Source organism: Equus przewalskii, chromosome 12 (assembly GCF_037783145.1).
Source record: "Equus przewalskii isolate Varuska chromosome 12, EquPr2, whole genome shotgun sequence".
NCBI classification, from domain to species: Eukaryota; Metazoa; Chordata; class Mammalia; order Perissodactyla; family Equidae; genus Equus; species Equus przewalskii.
The window spans coordinates 32,536,221-32,555,075 of NC_091842.1; the positions used below are offsets into that span (position 1 = coordinate 32,536,221).

The window sequence follows — 18,855 nt, forward strand, 5'->3', positions numbered from 1 at the left end:
AGCCACCAGACTGCAGAAGGTGGTGGCAAAGAGATGTAGGATAAAAGCCCAAATGCCACCGACATTCTACACTTTCCCTGAAGGCGACTGCTGGAAAAGTGGGAAATCTCCAGAGGTGAGTCTAAACCAAAGGAACTCTTCTTAAAAGAGGTAAAGCAGCAGGAATCCTAGAACGGATCTGCCCTGCATGTGTCCAACATCTTTTATCTTCAAAACCCTTGGTGAGATAGGGTTTTGACGTCAAGATGTTCAAGACGATGGGAAGTGTACAAAAGAAAATTCAGAGGGCCATCACTAACGATCACAAAGAAGAAGGAAGGAACCATCCAGAAGCTCCAGTTAGGTACCCAAGCTCTGTAGAGCCACTGTTAGAGACAGGGCTCCAGGACCCCATGAGGCGGAACTCCACGTGTGCACTTCAGCCCTCCTTCCTGATGGTCATAATGGATGCATGTGCCTCACCTTTAGACCGCGAGCTCCCTGGAGACGGGCACTGTGCCTTCTTCATCTGTGTATCCCACGACCAGCCGTGCTTACACAGACGCTATCCACAGATGAAATATCAATGACTTTACAACAAAAAAAGAAGGAAAGCTCAGTCTGGGGAAGTAAATGCCATTTTAAGAACATCTTGGCTTCAACCTCAGATCTTTCGTGGCTAGGCTCTTAGAATGCTCAACTCTACTGCTCCTGGGGTAGGGGAAGCCACTGGAGGTGGAGAAAGGAAGCTGAAGCCTGGACACTTAGAAGGTACTCAACAAATATGCGCTCCATGAGTTGGGACCATTCATCTGTCTGTGACTCAATGTCCTCTCCAGACTCTCCGAGCTAAAAGTCCCCCTGAAACTGAGTGCCAGAAAAAAGTCTGCCTCCTCTCAAGAACCCATGTTTCCTCTTATTAGATATCTAACCATTTCCACTAGGATGCTCTGAGCTATACGGTCCCTTGTAGAATGCACCTCAGTCTGGGGTTCCAGAGTTACATCTGTCACTCTTTAAGCATTACACTGTACAGCTGAACCCACTCAGCAGACCATCATTCCATTCAGCACCCATGGAGCGCCTGCTGTATGCTGGAGCCACGTTAGGCAGCGAGTACACAATTAAAAGGATACGGTCCACAATTCCCTCCAAGCCTGGCGTTCTGTTACAAGTCGCCTCGGAAGCAAGGAATTCCAAGCACAGATGGGACCGGCTCGCTCCCTTCTTCCGCAGTCACTAAGGGGTGGGAGGGCCCCTTCAAACAGCTGCCCTTGCTCCCACTCTGCTGCCTCCTGCTGGGTCCCTCCTAGCCTCCTCTCATTCCTTCTCTCAAACACGACTAGGAACTGGCTCCTCTCTTCTGTCAAGTTTACCCTTTTGTTTCCACAACGAGCTCAGCCTTCCAGAAAACAGCAGAAGGATCACGGGTTTGGGCTCCGGGTGATTTGAACCCAGCCCTGCTTCTTACCAGCTGAGAAATCTCGGGCAAGTTACTCAACTTCTTCAAACTCCATCTGTGAACAGCAGCCTCCTCAAGGAACTCTGCTGACGATTACATGAGTTCATCTACGCAAAAGCCTTTAGCAAAGTGCCCGAAAATAAAAGTCTGCACCTGACAGCTAGCTGCCAGCATGACCATGGCCGTTACATAATTCCTGTTTTTCTATTAGTGTTTCTTCCCTGCCAGATTAACCTACACCTGCCAGCATTCTCCTTTCCTTCTTGCTTTCAAAAGTTAACCATCATAGTGTGCAAGAGCAGTCTTTCTACCTCCAGTCCCTGGTCCCTGACCTACAGTGCTGACTTCGGGCTCTGAGCAGTCCACGAGGCCAGATCCCAGGTCCCCGAGCACGGAGGTGTAGAGTGCAGTGTGTGCGTGCAGGTGGGTGAGGTGGTTTTAATGCTTTGAGAGACACCTTGAGAAAGAATGTTCAGGAACTCCTTTCTCATTGGGATGAGTCACAAAGGAGTAATTCAACTGTTGTGGTACTTCAAATAGTCATATTCTTTAAAATGAAATGTTTCTTCTTCTTTTGACCTTCTGAAATGGAAAGAGAAGAGCATCAACTTTTCCCCCACATTCTTTTATTACTCCACTCCCACACGTGTTTACAACTCTTTCTTGGTAAAGCCAACCCATTGATAAAATCACAGATGAGCATCACAAAGACTATTGGAAAGGCTCGATTAATGCCAACATGAAGGGTTCAGCAGAAGTCTTGGTGTAATGAAATGCTAATGCTATTCACAGATGAAAGATCACTGACAGAAGCTCACTTGGCAACCAAAAGAAGAAAGAAAATCAATCTGGGGTAGTGAATGCCATTGGAGGACCGTCCCAGCTTCAATCCCACATCTCTCTCAGCTCACGATTACAGCCATCAACTCCACTGCTCCCGGAGTAAGGGAATCACAGAAGGATGAGACAGGAGGCTTAAGGCTGGAAGAGAAATCTTCACACCCCAACTACCGCTCCCTCTGATGGGCCAGGTCAACACTTAACTTTCTCGCAGCTAACAAGAGCAATGAGACAAGTGGACCCGACAATCACTCCACATCACACAATCTTCCCGGCACACACGGCTGGGGTCAGCGCAGTGAGATGGTGAGACTCTCTCACAGCCAAAGCGGGTGGTGACACAGCCACAACATGGCCTCCAAGATGCCATCTGGCTTGCCAACCTCTCCAGCCACAGTGCCACCTCTCTCCCCTCATCCGCTCTGTTCCAGACCCATGGGTCTCCTTTCTGGTCCTCCAAACTGCCAACTCTTCCCTGTGCAGGCCCTTTGTTCTTGCTCTTCCCTATGCAGAAAGGAGGTGCCCAATAGTCACCGAATGAACCAACCGACCAAGCACCCGGCCCACAAATGAACTACGGTGCTTTGTTCGGTGGGTTAAGAAGCCCGTCGCTGCCTTCACGAGCCCCTCTGAGCTGGAGCTACTGAAAGCATGTCAGGCTTCCAGCTGGAGGAGCCTACATTGAGGTGGCTGCCCCGGGCCCCTTGCTCAGCATGCAGATGAGCCCCAGTTTCTCACCTGTGCAGGTCTGATGCAGTCCTTACAACCCAATGCCTCGCCCTGGTTCCCCTGAAGGAACAGAAGCTTCACCCACTTCCACTCTACTAAGAACCCTTTTATCCACCTGGCTCATCAGCCTTCATTTATTCAACAAACCGGAGACATCCCTGTCCTCAGAGAACTTAAAAAATACTTGCGTTCAAGGGTTATTCAGCATTTACTGTTTGCCAATAAGCGGTAGCTGACGATACAGAGGTGAAAAGGACAGTCTCTGCCTTCCAGGGACTCGGAGTCCCAGGGGAGACACACACACAGGTTGTCACAATTCTGAGGGTAAGAGGCCTGTTCGCTCTCTGTTCCCCTCTCCACCCAGGCTTTCTGGGAATGGACTGACAGCCCAGCACCCTGGCACTGCCATCAGCCAACTCTGATCTCATGCCACACAACCCCCCATGAGGCTCCAAGGAGGGACACAGTTGTGGGGAGAGGCCCTTTGGGGACAGTCTCCCCAGTCCCTTCCATCCTGGATTTTAACCCTTCACTCACCAGCCTGTGTTGCCAAGACCCTGGCTTGCCTTCTCTTGAGCTCTCTGGAGTCAGAATTCAAGTTGTTTCTAAAGTCACCTCCCTTCTTTAGAGTTCAGTTAGAAACAGATGGAACAGACCACAGGGTTGTCAGCCTGAGCCAGGAATGAGCTCAGGGGTCCTCCTCAAAGGCCCTGCCTCTGAAACCCACCTCTAGATCGGGCATGTCTCCATGGCAATGGTGGGTGTTTCTCTGACTCCCAAAGTAAAACTTAGTCACCGTGGAAGATTTAGAACGTACTGAAAGTACAGTTGCATACTTATATGTATTTATGTATACAAACATCTGTGGCTTGTAATAAATACTACCACCACGTGACCACAACATATACACACACCCACATACACTTTATATATTAGTTACCTAATCGAAAAATTAGCCTCCCAGCTTTACCATTGAGTATGGTGATAATTAATGGATTCTGATAAAAAAGACTTTGTCCAAGAAGTACCTTTATTCTTAACTTATCAGGAATACCTTTATCAGATATCAATGATGAATGTCATCAAACTAACGTTTTTGTACCTATCAAGATCAATTTCTGGTTTTTCTCCTTTGATCTACTAATGAGCTGACTTGATGAATATCCTAACAATAAGCCATCCTTGAAAACCTAAATAAACCTACTTTTAGGTGGATTGTTCCTTTAACATGTGGCTGAAATTGATTAGGTAACATCTTTCTAAAATTTTTATACATCTATGCGCAAAGGAGACTAGTCTACGGTTTTGTTCTTTAGGCTCCCTTTGCCAGGTTTTTTTGTACCAGAGTAATGCACACTTGAACCAAGATAGAAAGATAGAGATACAGGTACAGCTCTAGACGTAATGTTTTAAGGAAATACAAACAGCAAAGGGCTTTCTGTGCATATGTTGAAGGGTTTCCTGGAAATCAGCCTGAGACCATCCAGGCTTACGAGCATCTAGGGAAGCAGCTCTTTAATTAGTTTTACAAGCTGCTCCTGCACGTTTCTGGGTGCCCTTCAGGCAGTCGGCCTCATCTTCAATTAACGTGGATAATAAACATTACCCTAGAAAACAGTCCATCTCATTCGTATTTTCACATTTACCAGCACAAAGTTGTACATGATAGTCTCTCCTGTTTTCAATCTGCTCCAAATCCAAGGGTACAGTTGCTTTCTCATTTTTAACATTACGTATTTATGTGTTCTCTCTTATTTCCTTGCCATCGATGCCCAAAGTTCTAATTAAATGATATTTTTCAAGAACCAGCTCTTACTTTTCTTTACCAAGTGCAGTGGTTTTCCCACTTTGTGTTTTGTTTGTTTGGGAGGGCAGAACATGTTTCATCGGCTGTTTTATTAACCTCTGTTTTAATAGGCTGGGCATGTTTCTGGAAAGTTCCGGAGTAGCCAACATCAGTAATAAACGCACAGACTCTGCCAGCCTTACCTCGATGAGCTTTCTTTCATAGGAGCTTGCTAGTTCCTCAGCGACTTCTCCCGGCTTCTGCTCAGTGACGGTAACTTCTCCATCAACATTCCAAAGATTCGGTACAACTTTAAGAAAAGAAAGACACTCCATAAATATTTTAACAGTGGTCAAAACTTATTCTCCCGGTAAAAAAAATATTTCTTCTTCTCCAAACGGCTTCTCTAGAGAGAAAGCTCTTTTAAAAGAATCACAATTACTAATTACTTCAACACTGCAACATTTTCACCCAAGTACAATAAAGTGAATGGTACGCTGTATTTAGAAATGGGAGAACTGCCATAGAGACAGACGCACATGAGTCTGGGGAATAATCTCGTCACTACCTTCTGTTCCAGGGGAAAACAGACAACACAGTGGCAAGACATAGAGCCTACACTCGCATCTTTTATATGTGTCAAACTTCTTTTTCTCCTACAAAAAGTTTTCCAGTGAGGTAGTGCCTGCCTACAGCCCAATGTGAAATGGCAGTGGGGCTCAGATTACAGGTAGAACCAGTAAGAATTGGCTTTTATAAACCATACTTAGAGTGAAAGCAAGGCAGCCTCTGGAAAAACTCTAAAACCAATGCACAACAATGCAATGACATCTTAAAAAGCAATTGGCTCCGGGATCAGCACAAGACTCTGCACAGCAGACATCAATAGGCACTGTTTCTACTTTTAGGTATATATCCATATATGCTCGCTTTGTAGAGAAGAGTAAATAAACAAAAACTGTTAATGAGCCAGAAAATTCCAAGAAAAGTAGAACGAGAGCAAGAAGGAACTCCTGCACCAGCGGTTAAGAATCCATATATGTATTAAGAATATGAATTAGCCCCAAGTCTGAAACAAGCATCAACTATGCAGATTCTGTTTCCTGTGTGTTTTGGAAGACACTTCAATCAACTGTGATGAGATGGTAATGAGGCTAAACAAGGAATGTGAGAGACAGGGGACAGGGTAAAAGGGAGTGACACTGAGGGAGAAAGTCAAAGTGGGGAAAGAATGAGCAAAACTGGGAGTCTCTAAGGGGCCAGCCTCATGGCGTAGGGGTTAAGTTCAGTACACTCTGCTTCAGTGGCCCGGGCTCAGGGGTTTGGATCCCGGGCGTGGACTTACACCACTCATCAGCCACACTGTGGCGGCAACCCACATATAAAGTACAGGAAGACTGGCATGGATGTTAGCTCAGGGCTAATCTTCCTCAGCAACAAAAAAAAAAAAAAAAAGAGAGAGAGAGAGAGAGTCGCTGAGCCTGAATGGACCCCATGGCTCCATCTTCAGCCCGTCGCTAGACCTCCTTCAGGCCACAACTGCTTAGAGCCTGCAGAGGCAGCAAGGTCCCTGAGTGACAAGACAGAACTTGCTGGAATGGAACTCTAAATTGTTTCCATCCCAGTGGTGACTACAGTTCCAGCCACTACATAGGGAGTGGTCCAATAACAATCTGTAACTTGAAATAGGGAATAGAAAAAATTTAAAGTACTTCCAGCTAAAGTTGACAGACTGAACACATTAATTTACAGTCACATCTTCTCAGAATCTGATTAAAATAACAATTTAAAGAAATTCTTTCTAAAGGCGTCACCCTTAAGGAAAAAGAGAAAATAAAACGACAAAATTTTAGAAGCTGAGAAGCAGGTAGATAAGTGGGAAGTAACTTGACAGACCTGAGAAAATTCCCTTCTTAGTGGCAAGTGGGCAACACCCAAATACATGAAAATGGAACAACTCACCAAAGGCTGAAAAATCGCTAGTTTAGAGGCACTTCTGGAAGTGGAAGTGAACATGGGGCTAAAAGTCACAAGAAGGGTCAAAGTGGGTTTTAAGAAGCAATTAGCAGAAGACTAGGGGTTTATTCTCTGGAAAAGGTAAAACAGCAGGTCTGGACTGAGTTGAAGGTGGGGGCATCTTACTGAAAATGGAGAGGGAGAGAAATAACGCATGCTGAACTTTTGAGGTTCTTCCATTCTTCTTCCCTCCCCTCCCTGCCCATTCCCAGAACAGGAGGCAGCCAACAGAGGCCTCTGAGCAAGGGAACAGAAAGCATCTTCCTGGGAGTCTAACCAGCTGGAGAGAAAAGACCTGAAGAGACCGACCTGGGGGCTCTCCAGTGAAATGGCATAGCCAGGTCACCCCATCAAGAAACAATCATAGGATTTTTAACCTGCTTTTTAGTACCCCACTCCTACATCTGAGTAGATAGCCAGAAATTACCTTACACTTGTGACAAGCTCCTAAAATGAAAGATAGAAACCAGAATAAACAGACAGAAAAACAACTCAGGAAACAGACACAACTTAGGGAAAAGAATACTTCAAAAGCAAACCATCGGTAATATTCCCAGAGAGAGAGAAGATGGTGTCATTGAGAAACAAGAATTGGAAGATAGTTAAAAGGAAGAAACAAGAACACAGAGAGCAAAAGAGCACTTTTGGAAAGTAAAACTATAACAGCAGAAATGGAACACTAGATATAAAGGATAGAAGGTAAGAAAATTTCCAGAAAATAGAGCCAAAGGATAACAAAATGGAAAACAGAAATAATATGGACAGTTACCAAATGAGAAGAGCTCAGGAAAGGGAAAAAAAGGATAATACAGAGGGGAAGAAATCAAAGATATAATTCAAGAAATGTCCCAGAATCAACAGACATGAGTATTAAGATAGAAGAGCTCAGTGAACACCGGGCACAAAGGATGGGACGAGAGTCATGCTCACGTACCTCACAGTGAAATGTTAGAACACAGGGGACAAAGAGAAGAAGCTACAAACTTCCACAGCGGAAGCAGAACTTTGATAAAGGATAGAAAATTAGTAATGGCATAGGATTTCTAAACAGTAACACCGTAAGCTAGAAAACAATGAAGTGATACCATCAACATCCTGAGGGGAATTATTTCCAACCTAGAATTATATAGCAAACCAAACCATGTGAGAAGTAGGTAAAGACGTTTTCAGACACGCAACCTCTCAAAAGTTTTACCTCCCATCAAAGAAAGAAATCTAGGAAGAGGAAAACAGAGATTCCAGGAAACAGGGGATCCAACACAAAAGTAAGTAAGAAAATTACTCATAATAACCAAAAAGTGAAAGAAACCCACGTGACCATCACAGATGAACGAATAAACAAAATGTGGTGTGTCCATACAATGGGATATTATTCAGCCATGAAAAGGAATGAAGTATTGAGACACACTCCAACATGGATGAACCTTGAAAACATCATGCTAAGTGAAACAAGCCAGATACAAAAGGCCCCATATTGCCTGATTCCCTGAAATGTCCAGAATACATACTGGCTTCAAGCGGGTAGCGGGTAGGAGGTAGGAGGTAGGAGGTAGGAGGTAGGAGGAAGGAGGGGTGGGAGTGAATGCAAATGGGTACAAGGTTTCTTTTTGGCGGCAATAAAAATGTCCTGTAATTAGATAGCAGTGATGGTTGCACAACTTTGTGAATGTGCCAAAACCACTGAATTGTGCACTATAATAGGGTGAATTGTACGGTATATGAATTATGTCTCAGTAAAGGAGGAGGAAGAGGGGAAGGAGTGACCTGGAAGGTGGAGGCCCCCCGAGCAGGCAGGCTTCTTCCCGTACAGCAGCTCAGAGGACTCCAGGAGAGACTGTCTCAGGGTGACACCGACAGCTAAAGCGTTTGAGCCTACTGACGAGATTTACATCACTGAGGGAGCATCTGGAGTTGAATGAGGATAAGTATACAGAAGACCAACACATTTTTTTTAAAAAAGATAAGCATTAACTCAAAAGAAATAAAAAAGTTGTGCAAAAATAATGATCATGTACTTCGAGGTTCAACTGCAGACAGCATTTTCAGAGTCATAATAACGTAATCTTGAACCACCGACCAAACCAAACTGACAATATGCTGTGCTAGATTATATGACAGATGGAGGGGTGTGTGTTTGCGCTTCACGGGGGTGGGGGGATCAAAGACAGCTGCTCTTCATCTTCCACGGTGAGAAATCAATAAATAACACCTACAACTGAGAAACCAACAAGTGGCAATAGACACATGTTACGCAGAGGTACCAAGGTAACTATGAAAAGAGTCGGTTAAAAAGTCTGAAGCACGTGCTTGTGGGGAGTAGGCAATGGGGGAGAGTGGTGGCTAGAATCATCAGGTCTTTTATAATAAGGTTATCTGCAAAATTTTCATTTAAAAAAAAACATTTGATTTTAAAAAAAGAAACAGAACTTGAGAGGAGGCTGCACTTAGAAACGAGACTTCGATAAGATAGTAGCCCCCATTAGAGCAGGGCAGGCGCCCCATCATGACGTAGGATGTAGCTGGTTGGTGAAGCCGGGAGCGGGTACACATCTCAGGTGTAACAGACAGGTAACCCACGTTCGCACTCTGTGCTTTCCCACACGACCTTCTGGTCTCTGCCTGACCTAAGCTGCTTCCCTCCACAGAGAGATCCCGCTGATCGGGAAGACATCCAACCTGCTTGATGTCTGCACATCCCATTAGAAATCAAGGGCTGGCCTTCTGTCCTCAGGCACCAGGCCCTCTGTAGGTATACTTAAGAGGAATCAGCAATCTTCTGCGCCGGGGGAAGCCGATGCATAAATAAGCTTTTCAACCTTCAAGACTGGGGAGACAGACCTTGGACAGTCATTTATTTATAGAAAGTCTCTTAGAAACGAGCCAGTCAACCTTCCCCTGGAACTATCTGACCTCCTGCTGTCCTGGTTCAGCTCCTGCAGCTTTAACAAGGACGCCAGAAACTTCGATCTCATGTATTAAATAATATAATAAACAACTAATCACAACTATATCATACTTATCTCGTTAGTAGACAGCATCTAAGATGGCCCGCAGTGATCCCTCCCTCCCGGTACTCACATTCTTATATAATCGCCACCCCTTGAGTGTGGGCTAGACTTACTGACTCACCTCTAAGGAACAGAATATGGCATTCTGTCACTTCCGCGATTACGTTATAAAAACACTGGCTTCTGTCTTGGGTGCCCTCTCTCACTCACTCTGAGGAAATCCAGCTGCCATCTTGTAAGCGGCCTTATGGAGAGACCCAGAAGACAAGGAAATGATATAGCCAATCAACAGGCAGTAAGGACCTGGGGTCTGCCACCAAGCCACGGGAGTGGACTCGGATCCTCCCCTAGTCAAGCCTTGAGAGGACAGCTGCAGCCGCATAAGAGACCCGAGCCAGAGCAATGGCTAAGCCACGCCTGGATTCCTATCCTACACAAACTGAAGGAAGTAAATGCTTACTGTTTTAAGCTGCTAAGTTTGGAGGTAATTTGTTACACAGCAATAGACAACCAATACAGCACCTTCAATCATTCAACAGGTACTTGTGCAGAGACTACTCTGAGTAAGACTGAGTTAGACCCTGGAGTTATGGGGATAGTGATATGGCTCCACATGGATGACATTTATAATAAGGGAAACTAAGACATGAATTTGGCCACTATATCTCTATAGCTCAGGGATTAATATTAGAAAAGTGAAGGGAGCCATTTAATTGATCAGACACTTTCCTCCTCTCTACTGGCAAGGTGAATATGCGGCAAGGCACAGGAAGTCAGTCATCCCATTAGACTAAGTTTATACAAGCACATATGATTTGTTCATTTTCAAGTCAAGAAGATTTCACCTGCCTTGGGAGCAAGAGAACATTTGGGTTTTCAAGGAAGGCAGCACAATAAAAGCCTGAGTAACATCAAGTCAATTGAGAGCCAAAAATAACAAGTTACACCCCGACTCCATACTCTCTGCACATGCCCCAATGAACAAATCAACTTGGAGATGATCAATTGTGATGGAATTCTGAAAGTCAAATATAAATAAATACTAACACTCACGATTGATCAAAGCAAAAGTTTGTTTTAAGGTACATATTTCCTGAGACTGATCTATTAGTTTTGGAATGGAAATAAAGACCTCTTTTTTTTCTTTTTTTGGAGGAAGATTGGCCCTGAGCTAACATCTGCTGCCAATCCTTCTCTCTTTGCCGAGGAAGACTGGCCCTGAGCTAACATCGTGCCCATCTTCCTCTATTTTATATGTGGGATGCCTGCCACAGCATGGCTTGGTAAGCACCTGGGATCCCAACCAGTGAACCCCAGGTCACCAAAGTGGAATGTGTGAGCTTAACCGCTGCGCCACTGGGCTGGCCGCTAAAGACAATTTAATAGCCCAGGAAAAAAGCATACTTCTCCTTTTAGTGTCAATAGCTCACTCTGAATTCAAGAACACAAGGCTTGAAAACATTGGTTAGCACTGCAATCTTAAACCTAAAATTTAATTATTAACCATTTCAATCCACATTTTGAGCTGCTTTGACCGTGTTCAGAACTTTACCTTCTGCCCTGCTCAAGGACTGCAAGAAGAGGGCAGCTGCTGGTACCCAACAAGACGGAAAGAAACGTTCATCTACATCGTTAGGTAAGTCTCTTCTCCAAAATTAAAATAAGCTGCACTGAAAAGCCAAAACATAAAGACAGGTCCAAAAGCACAAAAGAAGGAAGAGCTGTATTTAATGTGCTAACAAAATTTGAGAGCTGCATCCGTACACATGGGGTTCTCATAAAAATAAAATAATAATTTTGCTTCATCTTATGTAGCACTTCGCAGGTTACAAAGCATCTTCAAGTGCATCCTCTCACGGGAGCCCCCATCCAGAGCTCAGTCCAGCCACGTTAAGTTCATGCTGAAGGCGAAGACGTCTACATCCTTTGTCTAGCACAGGATGCCCCCTTAACCCATTCACCCTAGCTTATACCTGCATTATTCGTAGCAAAACCCACTCTGTTTACTTGCAGCAATTTTCCTTGTATTCTCACGATGGCATAACTACAGAAATTCAAATTCAACTCCAAATGGAAAAATTTGGCAAAAACAATAAGCCTTCTCTTTTTAAATCCAAATAGACACTGAAACGTGTTTGGTAGAAGCATGAAGATATTTGCTTTCAATCAGAATGATCTTTCATGTTCCAGGAAATCTGTGGGTTAGTCAGCGCCATTAGCAGGTCATTTAAACTCAGAGAACACGACAGTTTTCCACCTCCTTGCAGCCTGCCATTCCTTTCGGAGGTGTCTGTGATAAATCATCTAAAACAAGCAGACAATATGCAGGTCTCGCCAGCAGGCACCAGAGAACACATGGGGTTCTGCCCAAATTATTTTAAGCAAAACTTCAAATACCTTGGAGAGCAGCATGGCAAACAGTATGATAAGGTTACTGTGTTGCTTTGAATTTGAACAAGCTTAGCATGACCCCAGATGCAAACAATGTGAGATGCTGGCGGCGGAAGAGGATAAAGAACCATTTTAAATTCAGAGATGACTCCCTTGAACATTCTAATGGGCAAAAGGAGGTGTGCCAGGTCCTGGAACAGCAGGCCAGGTTTGGTGTGATGGGAAATCTGGGACACTTTAAGGTTCTGAAGGAGAAAGGTTCCTCCTGGGCTAGGTGACAAAGATCCCTGCAAGACAGCAGGTACTGACAGTTGTTCCAGCAAAGGAAGTGGTCTTTGTAATAACAGCATCCACTGTTTGCCAAGTGCTCGCTGTGGCAAGGGGAGAGCATGGGGAACAGGACACTGAGAGCTCTGCAATCAGAAAGATACCAGGTGCCAAAGTCTAGCCCCACCACTCACCAGTGAGTGACCCCAGGGCAAGTGTTTCATTTATTCATTCAACAACTAGCTACTGAAGATTCATTACATACCAGGCTAGAGATACAAGGACGTATTAAGGGGAAAAAAGGTGAATGCCAATATGAAGCTTACACTCAAGCAGGGGGATGGAGAAAATAAAGAAGTGACTAATATGTCAGCTGTGGGAAGTGCTAAGGGAGGGTTAAAGCATGAGAAAATGATGGTAGAAGAGTCCTAATTAAATACAGTGGGAGGAAGGGCCTCACTAGGGAGACATCATCTGAGCAGAGATTAGAACAAAGTGGGGGAGGGAGCCACGCAAGCCCTGGGGGAGAGCATTCCTGGGAACAGCAAGTGCAAAGGCCCTGATGTAGGCATAGGCCTAACGTGTTTCAGGAATGGCAAGGAAGCCAGTGTGGCTAAAGCATAATGGATGAGGGAGAGATCAACAGGAAATGAGACCACAGAGGAGATGGCAGGGGTTTGCAGGCTACAGTATTTTATTCTGAGCAAAATGAGAAGCCCCTGGAAGATTCTAAACAAAAGGTGGGATGATCAAGCTTATTTTTTTTTTTTTTGGAGGAAGATTAGCCCTGAGCTAACATCTGCTGCCAATCCTTCTCTTTTTACTGAGGAAGACTGGCCCTGAGCTCACATCCGTGCCCATCTTCCTCTACTTTATATGTGGGATGCCTGCCACAGCATGGGTTGCCGAGCAGTGCCATGTCCGCACCCGGGATTTGAACCGGCAAACCCCAGGTCACCAAAGTGGAATGTGTGCACTTAACCGCTGTGCCACCAGGCCAGCCCTGATCAGGCTTATTTTTCTAAAGCTCATTCTACCAGCTATATGAAGGGGTAAGTGAGGAGGCTCGGAGGGTAGGTGTAGCAGCCAGGGAGGTGACCTGCTCAGGCCTCCCTTCAAGGAAGAACGGGCCATTCTCTGCAAAGAGTGCAGTTAGCTGACAACCTCCAGCTCCAGCACTTTCCAAATGTGCTGCTCCTCCTGGGCAGCCCTAGCCAATGGCTGAGCACAGAGAGGGGTTTCTGCCCAATGCAGGAATCTTTACACCGAGCTCCCCGCTGGGTTGGGTGGGCGACACTTTGCCAGATCTGCATCCAGGTCTGAGGCTCTCGCTGCCCAATGCTGCTTGCCCATGCCCTTCACAGGCCTCCCCCCCAGCACACCTCCTGCACTCCCAACTTGGAACTAGCATCTTCTCCCCAGAGAACCCAATGGACATAGCTAGTTCAGATGCTACGTCCGTGGTCTAGGCAAGAGGTGATGATGCCAGCCTGGACCATGGTGACAACAATGAGTCTGACAAGGAGCAGAAGAAGACAAGGAAAAATGGTCAGTAAGACTTGCTGATAGATTTCATGTGGGGTTTGGATAAAAAGAGAAGTCAAGCTAACACTAAGATTTTTGGCCTGAGGAACCTGGAAGAATGGAGCTGTCACTTCACTGAGCAGGGGAAGACTGGGGAAGGAGCGGGTGCTGGGGGGAAGAGGTGAGTGACCACCAGGAGATTGGGGTTCAGACAAGTCAAGTCTGAGACAACCATTAGCCATCTGAGAAAAAATATCACAAACGCAGCAGCACACGAGTCTGGAGTTTAGGGGAGGGATGAAGGCTGCAGATATAAAATTAGGAGTCAATAGCATAAAGATGATAAAAACCAAAGGACTAGGAGAGAACATTCGAACTTTGAAAGCTCAGTTTCCTCTTGCTGTAAAATAGGCATAACAGCGGCCCCAACCCCAAAGAGCCACAGGTGAAACACCACGATGCAGGCCAGGCACTCGGCCCGGTGTGGCCAGGAGGACACAGGCCGTTACTGCCGGGGTCAGCGTTTAGCTGTGGTTCTTACTCGCCGGGCACACGATGAAGCACTTTATTATTTCCTGTTCTCACAATAAACGTGCAAGGCAGATATTATTAACCCCAGGAAAATAGTTTCCGAGGGGTTAAGCAATTTGCCCAAGGTCAGACAGCTATCAAATGACAGAATCAGGAATTAAACCCAGGCCCGGTTCCTTCCCCCACAAGGTGCTGCCTGCCCCAGCCCAGCCAGCCAAGCGCTGAGATGCGCCCCCTCCCTCGCTCAGGCCTTTGTCCAGCAGACATTCAGGAGGCCCAAAGCTAAGAACTGGCGAAAGAGGGAAGCGGTGCGAATCTCTCCCGCCCCGGTGACGACACAGACAGAGGAAACCACCACTGCCCCCTGCCCCGACATGGCTCCAGCCTCACGAAACCAGGGGTCACCAGGCCAGCAAGTCTCGGCATCTCTCAGGAGAGTTTCCGTCAGGGCTTTCTGATTTAATAATCAACATGTTATAGCTTTTTAGGGATGGGGCAACGGACGAACTCTGACTGCTGCTCAGCTAATTTCAACCTTGGGAAAGGGAGTCCCCCAAAACTGAGTGGTCTTTATTCAACCTAGAGTTTCCCATGAGAAGCCAGGACATAATACTTGAAGAAGGTGGCGTGAAACAGACAAGAGATCTTGGCATTGAAAAGGAATGGCTGCTCCCAACTGGTGTGGGAGAAGTTCCACCACCCGGCCACGGTTTCAGGCTCCACCCCATAACATCTCTAGGCAGCAATGAAGGGGCAAAGGAGCTCCTGTTTCCTGAGCCCCATTGGCACGGAGCTGCCATCCACTTGTGGCTCCAAATACCATCGCTCCACATCTCCACTGCAGAGATGAGAAAGAGAGGTCTGGGTTATTTTCAAAAACTGTAATGACGGACCCAGCAATACAAAGGGCAGCCTGCCTGATTTCAAGGCCCCACGCTCTTCCCAACTCACCACACGGCTTCCCTACCATCCGGAGCCTTCTCCCCACGTTGGGACCAGTTTCCACTTGCAACAGACTTCCCAGGCCATGTCCTACAACTCCAAAGGAAACCCACTTCCCTACATGAGTAAACATACACGCTTGTGTTTTGAGCTGCCTACGCATGGATACATGATAAATTTAAAACTCTGCAGAAAGGTGAAAGCAAATTCTTCACAAACTTGACAGAAACCCAACCACCACCTCACAGATAGATGATTCCCTGGTGAAAAGCAGGGGCCTCACATGACAGCCACGCTATGAAAACGTCACCCTGAGAGTGTCCTAGCGTTGATCTCCACACCAACGAAACCCATACAGAGAGTAGACTCATCTGCATCCCTCAAAACAGGACAGAAACCATGGGATTGAGGCGGATATTGTTTTTAATAACAGAGGAGGAATTGTATATGATCAGAATTGTGGGCTGTGACACAAGGTGTCCCTGGGTTCAAATCTTGGCTCTGTCATAACTAGAGAGTTCTTAGACATATTACTTCATTTCTCTGAGCCTCAGTTTCCTCATCTGTAAAATGGGATAACAATATCTCTTGTGAGGATTAAACAACCAAAGAATATGAACTACTTCATATTCTTACTCCAAGCATTAATGATTACCTTTTTTTTTCAGACAAATGCAAAGTGAGAGCCTGCCTTCTTTTTCAAATCAAAAAGGCTCTTCACTGGACAGCCACATGTAAAAGAATGAAAATCAACCATTCTTTTTCACCATTTACTAAAACAAACTCAAAATGGATCAAAGACCTAAAGATTAGGCCTGAAACAATAAGTCTTCTAGAAGAGAATATCGGCAGTACACTCTTCGACATCAGCTTCAAAAGAATCTTTTCGGACACCATAACCCCTCACATAAGGGAAACAATAGAAAGAATAAACAAATGGGACTTCATCAGACTAAAGAGCTTCTTCAAGGCAAGGGAAAACAGGATTGAAACAAAAAAAACAGCCCACTAATTGGGAAAAAATATTTACAAGTTATTTATCCGACAAAGGGTTAATCTCCATAATATACAAAGAAATCACACAACTCAACAATAAAAAATCAAACAACCCAATTACAAAATGGGCAGGGGACATGAACAGACATTTCTCCAAAGAAGATATACGGATGGCCAATAGACACATGAAAAGATGCTCATCATCACTAATCATCAGGGAAATGCAAATCAAAACTACACTAAGATATCACCTTACACCTGTTAGAATGGCAAAAATATCCAAAACCAAGAGTGACAAATGTTGGAGAGGCTGTGGAGAAAAAGGAACCCTCATACACTGTTGGTGGGAATGCAAACTGGTACAGCCACTATGGAAAACAGTATGGAGACTCCTCAAAAAGTTAAGAATAGAAATACCTTATGACCCAGCCATCCCACTACTGGGTATCTATCCTAAGAACCTGAAATCAGCAATTCCAGAAGTTCCATGCACCCCTACGTTCATCGCAGCATTATTCACAATAGCCAAGTCATGGAACCAACCTAAGTGCCCAGCAACTGATGACTGGATAAAGAAGATGTGGTATATATATACAATGGCAGTACACTCTTCGACATCAGCTTCAAAAGAATCTGACAAAGTTGTCCCATTCACAACAAGATGGATGGACCTTGAGGGTATTATGTTGAGTGAAATAAGCCAGACAGAGAAAGACGAACTCTGTATGACTCCACTCATAGGTGGTAGATAACATATGGACAAAGAGAATTGATCAGTGGTTGCCAGGGGAAAGGGGAGGTGGGGGGAGGGCACTAGGGGTGAAGTGGTGTACCTACAACTTGACTAATAATGATGTACAACTGTAATTTCACAAGGTTGTTAACTATTATAATCTTAATTAAAAAAAAGCCTCTTCACTAGAAGTTTCCATCTCCTATACGTCTTTCCAGAGAAGTCTGCTCACCTGTTTAGAGGCCACATCTCTCCTCCAAGAGATCATCTAAATATGTAACACACGCACAGGGGCAGCTGGGAATGACTGCAGCATCAGACCAGAAGTGTCATCGCACCCTCTGCCAGCCACATTTTCACCTGCTCGGTGATGCAGCCTAGCAGAGACTCTGCTGGAAACTCGAAAGCTGTGTCCCCCCCTGGGTGAAAAGCAGTTTGACAGTGAAAACCGCTTCCTTTGCTGGAAGGAAACATGCAGCTAGGCATGCCAGACTGGGTGATTCTCGCCCTGAGCCAAGCGGTGCCAGCATTTGCTGAACGGAATGCTGGGCCCAACTGCACCCCCACAGGTCCACGAAGGGTCAGCTTGTCAGCAACGCGACGAGGTGACATGGACGGCTCCAAATGTTATTTTTAAAACAACACTCCAAAACACAGATGCTTCTACAGAGCTGTGAGTCGCCTGGTTCTGTTTTGGTGGGAGGGGGGACAGGAAGGGGCAGGGAGGAAGGACAACATCTAGGGGTGTCCCTGATTGTCTGAGCAAGGACAAGGGCATGCCCAAGCTGTCGCCCTTGGTAACCTGGGGTGCAGAGAGCAGTAGACAAGCAGCAGTAGGTAACCATCATTTGGAACAACAAGTGTGTGCGTCCCTTTTGCAATTCATGCTGAAAGCAGCAAAGCTGTACACATCAGAGGCAGAAATTGCTCGCCTGTAATCCCTGGGCTACAGGAATCAAAACCTTCCTTGGGAAATCACTGCACTACCTGCCCTGAAGAAGAGACTCCTGGGATTTCAAAAGCCCCTGTGGAGGATTCCTCTGAACTGCCTCAAGCCCAGGACTCGGTGCCACACCACAGGCGGTTAGACATGGTGCAGTTAGAAAAGTAAACGTGTCCACGGAATGAGAGGGACACGACAGCGCAAAAGGCCCAGGAGCTGGAGTCAGATGGACCAGCTTCAAATCCAAGCTCGGTCACTTTCTGCCAGGCAGTCAGCTGCCCTCGCCCGGTCCCTGCTCAGTAAAGGAGAGGCCACCACACTGACCCTGGAGCGCAGCGCTGGAGGGTTCCACGAGGACGGAGATGAGGCAACCAGCAGAGGCCTGGGGCTGAAAGCATCCTCCATACATGGTGATGGTGGTGGCAGTTGTTGGGGTAATTAACAAGACATCTGACTGTGACCCCGACTGGCTACCTAGGCTCTGTCATGTTTCTCTGAACCCACAAAACACCCAGCACCAGACGGGGCACAGATGAGATTCTCCACACCTCCTGACTAGCAGACCGCCGCCTCTTGGAATCTAAATGTATCTACTTAATGTGAAAATCAGTCAACAAACATGTGCCACTCTTACTGGAATGCCATCTAAGTGATAAGCTTATTTTCTCAAATTATGAAAGACATATTCACTGCAGAAAAAAATCTGTT

At 45.7% G+C, this 18,855-nt stretch overlaps 1 protein-coding gene and 1 long non-coding RNA gene across 10 annotated transcripts in view; one reads left to right on the plus strand and one right to left on the minus strand.

The window, feature by feature from the left end:
• The window catches only part of SNX29 (sorting nexin 29), a 590,085-nt gene that overhangs the window by 335,796 nt on the left and 235,434 nt on the right, over window positions 1-18,855 (minus strand). For all 9 annotated transcript variants that reach the window (XM_070568519.1, XM_070568518.1, XM_070568526.1 and 6 more), the window contains one exon: window positions 5,000-5,106. In XM_070568519.1, the coding sequence (XP_070424620.1) occupies window positions 5,000-5,106 (107 nt within the window). The remainder of the gene's footprint in view (window positions 1-4,999; window positions 5,107-18,855) is intronic.
• LOC139074915 (uncharacterized) lies at window positions 7,820-9,822 on the plus strand. The gene is made up of 2 exons (XR_011524904.1): window positions 7,820-8,077; window positions 9,458-9,822. It is a non-coding gene; the product is annotated as an uncharacterized lncRNA (long non-coding RNA).